The 15,358-nt window shown below is 42.7% G+C and overlaps 1 protein-coding gene and 1 long non-coding RNA gene across 3 annotated transcripts in view; one reads left to right on the top strand and one right to left on the bottom strand.

Moving 5' to 3' along the window:
* Positions 1-1,350: 1,350 nt before the first annotated feature.
* LOC120740035 overlaps positions 1,351-15,358 on the top strand; it is an 18,534-nt gene continuing 4,526 nt past the window's right edge. Inside the window, exons 1-3 of the long non-coding RNA XR_005697312.1 lie at positions 1,351-1,364; positions 4,239-4,244; positions 13,652-13,654. This is a non-coding gene — a long non-coding RNA (uncharacterized LOC120740035). The remainder of the gene's footprint in view (positions 1,365-4,238; positions 4,245-13,651; positions 13,655-15,358) is intronic.
* LOC120740034 (G patch domain-containing protein 2-like) overlaps positions 4,958-15,358 on the bottom strand; it is a 27,145-nt gene continuing 16,744 nt past the window's right edge. For both annotated transcript variants that reach the window (XM_040042114.1, XM_040042115.1), the window contains exon 10: positions 4,958-8,393. In XM_040042114.1, the coding sequence (XP_039898048.1) occupies positions 8,248-8,393 (146 nt within the window). In that variant the 3' untranslated portion in view covers positions 4,958-8,247. The remainder of the gene's footprint in view (positions 8,394-15,358) is intronic.

Below are 15,358 nucleotides of genomic sequence, written 5' to 3'. Positions count from 1 at the left end.
AAGTTGAGCAAAGCAAATCAGTTTTTAAATCGACATCACCGATCAGCATGAACGTCTTTCTACCATGTGATCTGGGCCTAAATACGGTACGGCCTGATAGATAAAGGTGGTTTAAAGGCGCCCGAGTCCTCCACATTCACATAGATGTCCCCTCTGGCCTCGTCGTCTGTCTTGGCTCTCTGGCACACAAGGTCATCCCCTAGCCAGTCACGACACTCCAATTAAGGCAACTGATGGACGCAGCTAATTGCTAGGATTTATAACCTCCTTTTATTATGCTTTATGAGGAAGGCAAGTGGAGGGCATTACCATTTATTGGCCCCAGGCTCTGTGCTGGATCACTGTCATCCGCTAGTGTCCAGCCTGACAACAGAACATCGAACAAGCGTGGGAAGCTGGAGCTGCGATGTGTAGGTGTCTATTCAGCACTTTCAGTTTGGGCTTTTAATGTGATGTTTTGGTAGAAACAAGAAGTACGTGAAAAGGCAGAAAGATTAAAATGTAGTTTGAAAAGGGGAGTTAAAGACTGGGTGAAACAGAGAGAGGCTCCATGGAGCAGGCAGGAGGAGAAGGCAGGCAAGACTCCCATAATGAGTGTGTGGTTATTGATTGTATTGTAAGGGTGGCTGACCAGGGCCCCGTGTGCTATGGGGCCCAGTCCATCTGTGGACAATGCAGTCAGTTACACCTCACTGCTTCGTCTAATAAAGAACAGGCAGATTGATGTCACCAGTATGGTTGAACTCTACCTAACACTCACCAGCACCACACACACACACACACACACACACACGCGCGAAGCAGTACTGCAGCATGGTCATGAAATAGGAAAATAATTTTTATTTAATTTTCTGGCACAGAAATTATATAAACTGTGATTTGAGTTGATACATATCCAAATACATAACAGAGAGCTGCAACTAATGATTGTGGTCATTATGAATTAATATGTCAGCTATCTGACAATTTCCTTATTCACTGTTTAGTCCAGGAGTGTCAAACATAAGGCCCAGGGGCCAGAATTGGCCTGGCAAAGACTCCAGTCTGGTCCAGTGGACAGCTGATTGAGGTTATGAATGGATTTAGACTTGTAGCTGTAGCTTTGTAAGTTTTATAGATTTTTTTCTAATTACAATTATTAATTTGCAGAAAGTTTATATTTCATAATTACAGGACATTTTGGGCAAGGGGGTGCTATAAGTTTAACACATGTATCCTGTAGTTTCACTGGCCTGGCACACTTAAGAACAAAGTGGGCTGTGTGGGGCCCATAATGTAAAATGAGTTTGACATCCCTGGCTTAGTCTTTAAAATCTCATAAAACATTGAAATGGTCTGAAAATGACATCCAAAAATAATTTAAAGTTTTCAAACAGGTTACTTCACTTCCGCTTTTATGAAACAGGAGCTATGGAAAATCATACGCTCAGTGTTTTTCATGTGAATTTGAACAAATATTCCCAGTAATTATTAAACAGTATTTTTCTTAGTAAAAAGAAAAAAAAGAAGTATGCTCACCCAGTGTGGAAAAACTTAGCACACAGAATTCACTGCTTCCAGCGCTGACCAACATTTCCGTGCTGCTGGCATTCCCAGCTAATGGACTGGCAGCATATCAGGTCAGGACCCTTATATAAATGCTAGAACAATTGCAGCCCTAATGAAGTCTGTGTTCTGCTGGTTAAAGTTGCCTCTTTTAGAGGAAGTCAGCGCTTCCACCTGAACATCTGGCTGCGCTCGAGCCCGCGTAGCCTCGGTGGCAGAAGCACGAGCGATTACCCCTGCGCAGCCAGCCAAAACACAAAAATCAATAAACAATCTCAACGTTTCTGAGGGCCTTTCGTCCGACTTAATAAATGTCTCAATCCACTCTTATGACTTCATTTTGCTTTAACGTCTTCTTCATGTGCATCTTTTGCTGATCAATTAGAGAATGGAGTGCCCCTTCTGTCTTGACACCTGCCACCTGCCCTCCATTCAATGCTCCACGCACACACACACGTGTCACATGGCCACAAGGTGAACTGCTATTTTAATCCTTGAAATAAGATACCTTTTGAAAGCACTCTGTTAAATGGCTCATTAGAGGATAGGTCACGCACTTCTTCCAGGTTTTTCTATATACAGTATCATGTGTTCAGTAATTTTATCTTAACCTAAGAGTTTTTTCATCTATACATGCAGACTTTAGAAGCTCCAGCACATTTACTTCCCTTAAAGCATTGTGTTGCTTGAATCCGGCCGTAATGAGACATATATGTAGTCCTAAGCGTGCGGGAGAGGCACCATTTCCAGGCTGTCAGGGACGATGATGACCGCAGCATCTTTCTCTCAGGATGCCTGTGCTGTCACAGGCCCTAATCCCGGAGCTGCAGGGATGACAGGTGACTGGTGCCAGAGCCCCCTGGTCTGTGACTAGAAACTCCTGGAGAATTTGACGCACACCCCCTTCTCTTGTCTCCCATTGATTCTGCCACTTCCCATTATTGTCAATCAGGGCAGCATCATCTCCATCGGGGGAGAGGTGCAAGTAGGCGATTGCCAGGGCAGTGGGGTGCGAAGAGGAGCGTGCAGCACGCCTGCAAGCTACTACGCCAGTGCAAGAGGGGTGGGGGATGCTTCTCAAGGGGCTGCCCGGGCAGTATGCCACGACTAAAACGGAGACCTTGTGCTCTACAGCACACAGTGCACACAATCGAGAAGCACAGAAGGGTGAAACCTCTGGAGCAGTTTAGCGTCGAGAAAAGGAGCAGCTGAGGCTCTGGCTGAAACGTTTCACAGGGCTGTCAGTGGGGAAAGCAATGCTTCTCTCTCAGATGTGACTGCCTTGTTAGAAAAATGACATAAAAACAATGACAGGAGTAATGGAAGAGAGGTGAAGCATTGTTTCCAGAGGGGTTCAAACGGGTTTTGGAAGGTAGCTGCTTTGTCAGTAAGCTTCCGGTGTGCCACCCCCACCCCCTCGTGGCTCCTGACCCTTAATAGGCCTCTATTGCCACGATGTGGAGGTGTTCTGGTCAGGTAAGGCAACCACGCCACCGCTATAACCCCTGAAGATTGATGGGAGTGGCGCCCTCCCTCCCTGCACTGTAAAAGATTATCCGCTCACCCGCTGGAAACAAAGCTGTGATGGAAATTCGTCTCGCATCATCAGCAACAAAATATCTACACGGCCAAGCGGGAGTCTCTCATTTTTCATGGGCTATATATTAAATAAAAAAGAGCATTAAAGAAAAAGGGAGGGAGGCGGTCTGAGTGATAGCACTAGTTAGTATTTTTTTTTTTTCGGTGGGCCACTTGAATCAAGGAGATTATAAGGTTTTTATTGGCTGTCAGGAAACACAACTTTCTGCGTACTTCACCCGCTGAAGCTCATAACGCTCTGATTAGAATGCCAGCCGAAATGAAAAGGGATGGTGCCGGTGTAAAAAACGTCCGGGGAGCAGCAGGACAAGCGCAGATGCCTTGGAATCTGCTCTCCCTCAAATACACGAGGGAATACAAGAGGACCAACACATGCACCAATAAAGCAGCGAGCGAACAGGCAGCACACGAGCTTCAGACAGAATTTATACTCCCAGTCTCACGGTCAGATCTGGTGTCAGAGACTGAGCCGTGCCCATTCTGAAGCAGATACATGAGACACATCAGGCAGAGTGTTATCTCTCGCTAAGTGAATATTGCATTCAGCTGATATGTGATATTTGAATTTCCCATTAGAGGAGGGGGGATATGTGTCGAAGTGAAAAAGCTCAGTGATGTTTGCTCATTTCACTGAATGCAGTGAATGAAACCTTGCTTCACAGTTGCAGTGTGTCACAGTGATAAGGATGAAGTGATGGAGGTGGTCGGCGGGGGGGGGACTAGCAGGAAAACTGACTGCTGTTACTCAAAGGGTCACCTACACAGAAGCCTTCGGTTGGAAGACTAACAATCATTTACTTAAAAACTCAACCAGCTCAACCTGATCACTGTAATCTTCTCTAGTGGTTCAGAAGTGTTTTTAAAAGGCGTAACCGATACTTCACGAGTAAGGCGGCAGATTGAAATCATTCATTATATCAACTTGAGAGACTCCAGGTGTGTCAGTTCGCTCAAACTGAGCTTTCAATTTCCTGTAGTCGGGAGAAAGTAAGAGAGGGTAACATCAAACTCCAAAACATGACAGAGCTGGCTCCTTCTGACGGGAGGGAAGCCATTGATTTTTCCTCCATTTCACCATCAATCTGCTGGAGAAGAGGTGGGTATGGGTGTTCAGACACTTGATGATGTGATTTGTAACTATGGACCACCAGCGAGCAGAGAGAATTGCTTCGACTCTCAACACGTGGCAAAGTGACTACCCCGGTCTTCAGCATTCAGCTGGAAGATTAACAGTGGGGGATCTACCGATAATCTCCAGCGGCTGAGGGAGTATTTTCTCTGTCAGCCACGCTGAAGCTACACTAACATTTGTATTCAACAAAGCCATTGACAAATCTTGGAGGGACTGTCACTCTGCAATGACAAGTATTCCAGAGCAGCCATTAAAGATTACTTTCATAACCAACTAAGCAGTTCATTATTTGACTGTATCACTTTATAGAGTATAAACTGTGAGGTCCTAAATCTCACAGCAAAAATATGTCAAATTTTGAATCCTACAGCAAAAGGAAAGGCTTCTTATCTCTTCAGAGGCTAGAGATAGCCACGCTAGTCACATGATTCTGCACAGTTTATTTTAAAACCTCATATCAAACTCTTTAGATTCAATTCTATTTTACTTATACAGCACCAAATCACAACAACAGTCGCCTAATATTGTAAGGTGGACCCTACAATAATACACACAGAGGCCTTTTGCTGGTTGTTTCCATCTTGCAGATTTTCTACATCAGTCGGTAAATATTTGCATATCAAGCAACCTTCATCTCAAATCTCAGGCCACAATTTTCACAAAAAAATCCCACAAAAAACGTTGATCACCAAAACGTATTTATTGCACACAAATTCAGTATTCAAAATGGATTTGATACTGACATGGAAGAATAAATATATCACATATATCACTTATGGCATAAAGGCAAGATGTCCTTAAAAATCCCACTATCACTTGAAAAATACACAAATTACATTAGTGGAATTACACCTTCCTAAAACATCCATCATCCTGATTAGTCTATGATGTTGTTACGCAAAGTTTCCTCCATTGCAGAGTGTTCCCAGCTGTTCCCAGAATGTACTTTAACACAGACACAGAGCTGCACTTCAGATTTGATTGAACTTTACTATTGTAATGTCTCTCTAAGATCTAGCGACATGGCGCAGGCTTTCTAAGGGTGGAGTAATCCTCTTCAGATCATTTGCAAAGCAATTAGGCATGCCCCCACTGCTATTAAACATAAAGATAACAGCCTATGAGATAAGATGCTATTTTCACTACGTATCAAATGTGGATAGCTGCCTTGGGCCCCTGATATCAGCTAGATATATTTAAATCCCTGTAAATGAAATTAAAAATGTGATAGTAAAAAAAAATTAAAAATTAGAGAGACATATCTAGTGTACTATCTATCGAGAAATTGCATTTATGAATTAAATGTTCTTGCACCTAAATCCTTAATTAATGGAGCTATAATTATCACATCATAAGTACTACACATTTTATGCAGAGCAAATTTAAATGCATGGCTTCATGGATAATATCAACTCTGACATTCTACTAAACAAGGTAAATATCTTAATACTTCTTAGCTGCCAAGGGAACATACTGTTATGGTCAAATACGTCGATCGTTGCCACTGTGATCATCGCAGGACCACGCAAGGCCGGATTACGTCGCTAAAAGGGCGACCGGATCCAAAAGGATCGCTTTTGAAATCCAGAGTGAGCTGAACTACGTTGATTCGCAACATGCATTTGTCAGCAGGAACCAGAGGGCCTCTTTTGCATGTCTTTCTATCATCGGTGCACACAGCAAGAAGTGATACTACCGACAAGCAAGGTGCGGAGGGGGGGGGAGAGAAAAAAAAGCAAATTCCCTGTTGACCCGTGACCCTCGACTCAAAGGGGCTGCCATGCATGCATACAGAGGAGGTTCAAACAGAGTTTATGACTGCATTATCTCTCCTCTTCCTCATCACCTCTCCACCCATCAGTGGACACTAGAAGCCACCACGCCGATGCAGACAGACCAGGCATCACTCATTCATTCGCCTCCTAGGTGCCTTTGTCAGGTGATTGCTGGCGGAAAAAGGAAAACAGATCAATACATCTCCCATGGGTCTGACAGGTAATCTTTACCTGGGATGAAATATGAGTGGTACTAGCCTGCTGGATTCCTTAACTGTAACAGGACAATTGACTGGCTGCACGGATGCCATTCCACCATTTCCTAGCCATTGGAAATTCATTTCGTGGCATAAGGTCTGGCTGAGATGTCATTACAGTGACTGTTAATTGCCGTGGTGGCAGGTAAGGTGTTCCTCTCTCCTACTAATGGAACTGTATCGGACCTGATGCATCTTCCTCCCCTGTCAGAGCCCTGGCACCAAAACACATACTGTTGGATAAAACAACAGCGCAAAGCTCTCCTTAAAACACTGCACGGTCAATACCTGTCAACAAGCTGAGGGGAAGAACACATCACGTTATTGTTTTTTTTGGTCTAATTATTCTTATTCCTATTAATCAGACGTATACCGTAAGCACTCCCACCTGGCCTGGTTACAACTGGCAGACTGAAGCTGCAGAAGGAAAAGCAGCAGCGGTAGACGGGGAAAGGGGTGGGCTGGTCTCTGCACTTTGACTGATTTCTGTGGCAGGATGTCTTGTGTGAGGCATCCATTTAGACTAGTGTGCACACACAGCATTTATAAATGTCATCCCCCTCCAACATGATCACATAAAGCCTTCTCAGATGGATTATTGCAGACATATAACTCATGTTAATTGGCAAATCTCATTCTATTAAATGCGATTCTTCCCTTAAATAAGGCTTTAAAGTGCCGGAAAAAGACGCGTTATGAAGCTGATGATTATGCACTTCACTTTACTAAGAAGATATCTTGTAATCAGTAGAGAAAGTGCATACCTGGTAACTTTAGATTCATTAAACTTTGCCTTTAAAAAACATTCAAAATAATATTTCAATTCAGGTGAGAGTTTCCGTGTAAAATGCATTTTTAACACTATTAAATGGAGTCAGGCTGTATCTTTATGGTTTGTCATGTATCTCACAACATGCACAGTATTTTCTTTTTCTGAAAAATAAACTGGTTGTTTACCATCTTGGCTAGTATGAATATTTTTGATCTCTCTGTGTGCTGCGATTGATCTTTTAATGCATCTGATGCTGCGGGAGGTGGGGGAATGCATATCCCAAGGGGAGGTGAAAATACAGGGCGCACGGATGTCCACTCCCGTCTCCTAGAGCTTCTCCGCTTCTCTCCGTTCGCCTCTGTGCTCCTTCTAAACAGCTCCAAAAGCAGCTCATCCAGCACAGCTGAAAAACAGGCTGTTCAAACAGATCTGCAGCTGGCCTTGAACTTTAAATACATTTGGGCAAAATTTGAATATAGAAGGTAACCTGGAGAGAACAGAGGCGGCCCTCCGAGGACCGCTACTACACTCCCTCTGTGTTGTGCTAATGAGCACCTTTGTACCAACTGTAGCTTTTCAAATCCATGCTAATAGGAGGCCTGTACTTTGTGCGGCTCGCTACCGGTGGTCGCCTCTGTGAACCCTGTAGCAGCATGTGGTAGCTAAACATTGTGATGCTCGTCTGTCTCGGACAGCCACACTAGAATAGAGCGGGCTGCCCCCCTCCCTTAGCCCACCCATCCTCACCTGACCATCCTTCCCAGGGTTCCTGCTGACAAATGCCGTGCAACTAGAGTGGACATAATTGTTGGATTGTGCGGTAGCAGGTGGCCTGGAAACTCTGTTTGGAAACAGGAGGAGCTGCCGAGTCTAGAGTGAAACGAGGAGCCTCTTGAAGCTGCCTTCTTCCTTGAAGAGATGGCAGAGGGCTTAACAAGGCTTGATTGCATTAACATTTGTCATGCTTAATATACTACCTGGAAGGACTGGATCTAGCAGTAACATGCTGATTTGAAGACTAATGATTTGCTTTGTATTTTTTTACTTCTTCGTTATAAAGTTTGTGCAGCAATAGGAGTTCAAGCCTTTTTCATTCCCTGGCACAATAGCTTCTTTTTGTCACTTTCCTCCAGACTCCAGATGGTACTTCTCGAGTCCCATTCAGTCCTACTGGAGCAAAGATAAACTCTCAGGCTGAGCACAAGTGGAGGATTGTGAAGCAGGTACGCTTGGTCCCACAGCTTCGAGGGCTGAGGTGTTACCGGGCCCTTGTGCCTCTTCTCTCTGGTGATCCAGGTAAAAAGGGTTGTAAGCTGCAGAGGAGGAGAGAAAAAAAGAAAAGAAAAGCACATATCATATTCTGGACATGTAACCAAACACTGAGAGCAAACAAAAAGATAAATAAATCACATTGCCCTTCACTGTTTCAAGCCTCTCAAAAATGATTAAATTTAGTACATGACTCACAGATCGCTCCCTGGTTTAGGTAGATGGAAATAAAACTTTGAAGCAATCCTCTTCTAATAGGTTAAATATTAATTTTGGGTCACGTGAGGCAAACCCGCTTCACCCCCATATGCCTGTAGACGTTATTAAAAAACGAAACCTATCTGTGCTTCTCTTATGGTGGTTTGATTGTGTTTCTGAACTCTTAATTCATCACACTTCACATCTCGCTGATGACCTTCCTTTTTAAAGGATCCCATTTTCTCTTGATCTCGTGCACCTTAAAAGCTTTTTTCTCGCCGCGAGTGAAGAGAAATATCAGAAAGAGAGCCGGGACCAATTTTCGTGGAAAACAGAGGAACTCTAAAACAATTGCACTCGCTAACATGCCTTCCTGCTTTTCCTACTTCACTTTGATAAATAAATCTCCCCTGATCTCCGCCCACCCTCCCCACCAAAAAAAAAAAAAAAAAAGTTAGCGGCGGTCACACAAGACATTTGCCAGGCAGTCCCATAACATAGGACAAGGGAACTAGAAGTGACATTGTGGCTCGGGGCTGTCTCAAAGGATTAGGCATTACAGCATTCACTGGTATGTGCTTTTGCTCGTTCTCCTTATATCTGCTTGTGGCTCTTTCCAGATGACTTCTTCTCCAAACTGATCCAGCAGCCAAGATAATTGATTAATATTTCTTGAGGGAATGATGACTAACTGTTGCTGAGGTTCAACACAAACATTCGGGTTAAACATAGTCAGAGGACTTGATCAACATTCAGGGGATTTCTTACTGGACAAATAGGAAAAAACAGCAGGAAACACTTAAGTCTGAGTATGTTAAAATGCATAAGACACACCAGATACTAACTCAAAGTCAAGGTCATGTTTAGGTTAAGGTAAATGATTAATATTTCCTGAGGGAATGATGACTGGTTGCTGCTGAGGAGTATGCACATTTGTATTTCCAATCAAATCAGCAAACATTTAGATAAATAAATATTTTTAAAACTACCATTTCATACGTTAATACTACTATTTTAAAACGCTTTAAAGTTGGAACATTCCTGCTGGTGGAATAATCAGTCTTCATGTTTCTCATATTCAGCCAATTACATTGAATGCAGGGGTGGAGGAAGTGCTCCGATCTTTAATATATGTGTGTTTTTATGTGGAAATCCTGAAATGTAAGTCCTGAATTCAAAGTTTTACTTCAGATTAAATGAGCTAGTCCATTAGATGGCATAAAAACTACAACATTTTTCTTCATATCAACTGATAAATTATCTTGCTTCCTTTTATAAATCACTGCTTTGGTAGGTTATAGATATAGAACAAAAATAAATACTGTGTAAAATTTAAAAACAAAATAGAATAAAGTGTTTTGCCAATTATTTAGTCTTTAACTGAAAATGCTACAAAAACAACATAATAAATGCTTACGCTGAAAAACTTTAGGTTCGTCTTCAGTTCAAACTCACAGTATGATTGTGTATAAATATTGATATGACAGCGTCACACAGCTGCTGCAGATTTGTCGACTGCACATCCACGATGCAAATGTCCCACTCCATCACATCCCGGAGGTGCACTCGATTGAGATCTGGTGACTGTTGAGGCCATTTGAGGACATGTTCAAGAAACCAGTTTGAGTTGATTTGAGGTTTTGTGACATTGTGCGTTACCCTGCAGGAAGCAAACATCAGACAATGGGTACCACTGGGGTCAAGAAGGGATAGGCATGGTGAGCAGCAATACTCAGGTGGCCTGTGGCATTTAAACAATGCTCAACTGTTAACACAGGGCAGGATTGCGCCATGCTTTCATGTTGTTGTTTACACTAAATTCTGACCCTATCAGCTGAATGCTGCAGCAGAAATGGAGACTCATCAGATCAGGAAATGTTTTTCCAATCTCCTATTGTCCACTTTTGGTGAGCCTGTGTAAACTGTTGCCTCGGTTTCCTGTTTTTAGCTGACAGGAGTAGCGCCCAGTGTAGCTTCAAGGTCCAGCGTTGTGCATTCAGAGATGCTTTTCTGCTACCTTGGTTGAACCAAGTGATTATTTGAGTTACTGGCACCTTCCTATTAGCTCAAAACAGTCTGCCATCAAGGAGGCATTTTCCCCCACTGACCTGGATATTTTCTCCTTTTTTGACAATTCTCTGTGAACCATAGAGATGGATATGTGGGAACAAATATTTCTGAAATAGTCAAACCAGCCTGACTCATGTCAAAAACCATACCACATTCAACGTCACTGAAATGACCTTTTTTCCCTATTCTGATGCTCGGTTTAAAGTTAACCAGGTCATCTCGATCACATTTTAATACCTAAACGCACTGAGTTGCTGCCATGTGATTGGCTGATTTGCATTTAAAACCATATCAACAACTATACCTATTAAAATACCCAGTGAGAATACACAGGTTTAACACTATCTAAATCAACATGTTTACTAAGCCCTGCTTATTTCTACCAAGAAAATGCCAAATCCCATTTTGAATGTATTAACTCAACAGTAAAGAGCACATGGTAAACTCTGCAGCCCAGAGCTGTCACCACTGACAACATTTAGTGCATTTAGTGCACGATGGAGGTCCAAAACATGCTGACAACATGTCGTCTTTGTAGCAACTATACTTTTCATATAATAATATAAAAATAGCATCCAAAGTGTACCATGTGAAGAGATACAGGTTTAGCATCTTAGTGTATTAACGTGATTACAAGGTAATCTAAAAATGATGAATAAAAGATTACCACCTGCACTCAACTGGTTTTACATCAAGGTCAATAAAGACATTACAATGCAAAGGTTTTCAGTCAATGGGAGAATTACAGTACGTACATTTATTGTGGACGATAATGGGAAGTTGAATGGAACCATCTTACCATCTTAATAAGCTCTCATGTGATGCTCTCTAAAAACAATCATTGCAGGCCTTCCTGGAGCACTCCCCTTCCCCCCCTTTATTAATCAGCTAATTACACATTGACAGTAATGGGCCTGCTGATTCCCACACTTAAATGAACAGGGCTGAATAGCTCTTTAATGATTAGCCTTTGTGTTTCTCTCTCTCTTCCGTGTACTAACACACACACACACACACACACACACACACACACACTCTGCTCTTTTTGCAAGCAAAAAAAAAAAGGGACGTTCAAATCAGACCTCCTGGTGAGAAGGGTTGCACACAAACAAGAAGCACCTGACAGTCTAGCCGGGTAAATCTGCCTCCAGAAGAATGAAAGAATACAAAAAAAGAAAAACAATCAGAGAGGTTACAACCGCAGCAGGTTTGTGGTTATAGCACATCAACTCATGTGGGTTTCAGTGTTAAGCTGGGCCTCCAGCAACAGTTGAAAAAAAGAAAAAAGCACGCCATGAAAGTTTGGTAGAGCCGTGCAGGCAGGTGCAGGTGGAGACGGAGGGGGGGTTGAAGGACAAGAGCAGGGTGTGGAGTGGAGCCGGAGAGGGCGAAATAGTGCGGTGGGCTGCATTTCTGTCAGCAGAAGTGATGGCTGAGTGGTAGCGTTATTTGTCTTGTGCTGCCATACGGCCCTCGCACCAGCCTGGGCATTAATGAGAGGGGGCCGGACCGGGCAGGAACACGGCGGGCCTCCAATGCAGGTGATCTGTCACGCAGCCGTCTCGCTCAGGCAAGGAGACACATGAAGACAGAGGGGGAGAGGAGAGGCAGCAAAGCTGACCGTGGGGCAGGCCTCCACATGGACACCCACATGTGGTACTTACCAACATATAAAGATAACAAGCGGTCTGACAAGGTTAAGCGCAAACTGACTTCAACCGCACTTATTTAGACAAAATCTTCCCGACGTCTAACACACTACAGAAATTAAGGCTTTTTTTTTAAACTAGCATCGACTTTATAGAGATAAAGATGAAGGGCATTGTGCGAGACAGCAGGGGAGGAGTAAAATTGCAATAATTAATTAGTCTGTGTGTCAGGCCAGCCAAGGATATTAAATTCCATCAAGATCTTTACACTTCTTGATTCATCTCTTGACTCACAAATAATCCCCCAATTGTGTAGCGTGTACATGCTCTTCATACTAATTCACCATCAATGAGCGCCATGTGCTAAAATGCACAATTCGCTAATAAAAGCCAATGCAATTATTAATACATTTATAATTGCAAACTTTGATTTTGCATTTTTGTAATCACTTTTTTAAAAATACTTTTCAAATCCTGTAGAGCAGAAAGAAGGTTTTCTTTATTCCAAATCTAGTAGGCGCTCGGTTGGATTTCTGGGTGGATGGAGGTGGTGAGAAAAGTAGAAAATGGTCAATTTAAGGCTGAGAAATCGAGTGGTCATCTAATCCAAACAGATACCTGGCTTGATAAGTTGTTGTCTTTTTTTTTTCCACAACAGGCTTCAAGCACTGCCGTGAAGGTGCTAAAAGGTTAAAGAAAGAAGACAAAGCAACAGCTGGGTACCACCTCAGTGATTCCCTATAGAGTCCTGGAGGATACCTTCAGTCGCAGACTATTTTCACTCCTGATTACAGAGTTTCAAATCAGCCACTAACACATACAGCAATCCACTTCCTCTGGCTAACTCGAAGACTCAGCTGTCGTGTTCACTAAACGCAACACGGCGAGCCGTGCTGCGCTTTTTACTGAATGCAGTAAACAATCTTTCCATGCAAACAAGATGTTTACCAGACAGCGCTTCTGCTCGATAAATCACCGAATCTATACGCGCTCGTGTCACAACGGCAGCAAACCAAAAATTTTTACACAGAGCGTGTGAAAGCTTGTCAGGGTGAATGTGCATCTCCTGGTGGGAGGTGAGATTACTGAGGAGAGACATGGTGCAGCAGGCTGCCAAAGTAAAGATTTATACAGAGCAGTTGCAGCTGCAGAAACTGACATTGGACGACATGGGATGCATGATAAATCATGGTGGACAGGGGGCACTAGACTCAAGAAGCAGGAAAACACTCTGAACAGGGCTGAGGGGGATGTGCATATCAGGGACTCTACTTCTGTCTTTTACATATAAGATGATAAATATATTTATTTTAAAAAAAAAAGCTTTATGATCATTTTTACACAAAGATTACATCACAATAACATATGAAGAATGACTACAGTAGACTGTGGGCCTGTTAACCTTTGACAAACAAGGTATGCCCCTCGTTCCGCATGCTGAGTATCAGAGGGCCTCAGGGGCCAGGGGTCCGTCCTTTTTTTTTTTTTTACTTTTATGTGAAGCAGTTTAGCACTTGGGAGGTGAAGGACGGAGTCGCTGGCCCCTCCATCACTCGTTGCAATAAATGGATGCAATCTGTATCCATGTAAAGCAGTGGCTGTTTTTAAATTCCACCTCTTTTATCCAAATGAATGATGGACCCTGGTACAGTGCACTGTGGAGCAATATTAATATACATCAGAGGCCTGCACCCCTCACTAAATCAGAGAACCACCAGCATTTGTTATTTAAATGACAAACAGCAGCTGCAGGAGTGGAGCACACAGAGGGGACGCGAGAAGAAAAGGTGGACAAACCAATTCAGATTTCAATCCGGCAAAGACAAAAGGCCCCGAGCCATCAGTCTAATGAAAAAAGGCAGCTCCACTGGTCTAAGCACACACGCAACGCTGGCTGCTCGGAGTGTAAGGCAACTGTGACCATGGAAAACACAGCTCATGAGTACATAAGTAAATACAGTCAAATAAGTTTGTCAAATGCTTTTCCTACAAGTGAGGGATTTTGGGACAATTCTAAACATACTTTCCTTTAGAAACCATAAATAACACACAATAACAGAATTACTTCAGAAATAAAAGAACCAGGCTCAGTATTATTATCCCCCTGAAAATCTGACTCTTATGCAATGATGCACTTTTTAATGCTCTCACCTTGTAAAGTCACGTTAAAGCTGAAGCATTCAGAGGTTCTCTGCAAACTCTACAAACTAACATGACTTTAAATTTTAAAGGACTGTTTTTAATGCATGGCTGAAAATCTGCAGCAGACACTAACTTTCTGAAGTGTAGAAACCATAGACGGCACCAAATGCTGTTTCCTCCAATGAGATGTTCTGCTTTGCTTCTTCTTTGTGGGTCTCTCTGCATTCACGTCTGTTTTTAAATCTCTGAGTTCTCACCTCTTACATGGAATCTTGTCACCGCACTTTCCTTGTAGTACCAAAAGTAATTTTTGCTGGTGCAACATGTTAGTAAATCTGACCCTTGGAATAAACCTCAGATCTTTTATCTACTTGAGATGTCATAAAAAACAGAAGGGAGCATGCCTCGTTTGGCCATGAAACAACTTGGTAATTGTACAAATAGTCTGAAAGCCTCTGAAAATGAGGGACTGTGCATGAAAATAGATACCCATGGTATCAATTTCAAAATCCAGCATCATCTTGTTCTCAAGTGATCATATTCAGAAGATTTTTAGAAAATGTTACTGTGACCTTGAAGATTCAAAATCATCCAGAGTATTTAGTAAATGCACTTGTGGTATCAACTTGAAAATTCCAGAAATCTTGACCTCCAACCTTAAACTTGAGGCCAAGGTCACTGAGATTCAAACTGAGGTCTGACATTTTTAGGAGCTACGTCTATTGTATTTGGAGCTCCTATGTCACCTCATTCTCGAGGTATCGCATTTACAAACTTAGGTGTCCACACCCCCGACCCGCCCGCCCAGCAGCATGATGGCTATACCCCATCAGCCTTTTACAGCTGAGGGGTAAAAATGGCTCTAATTCCTATTAAAACGGACTTCAACCATATATGTAACATACTGACTGTATAAAAGAAAATCTACCATGGTTTTATACAGAGGCAAA

Source organism: Simochromis diagramma, unplaced genomic scaffold, assembly GCF_900408965.1.
Source record: "Simochromis diagramma unplaced genomic scaffold, fSimDia1.1 OVJJ01000304.1, whole genome shotgun sequence".
Lineage (NCBI taxonomy): Eukaryota > Metazoa > Chordata > Actinopteri > Cichliformes > Cichlidae > Simochromis > Simochromis diagramma.
This window is presented reverse-complemented; position numbering and strand designations above follow the sequence as displayed.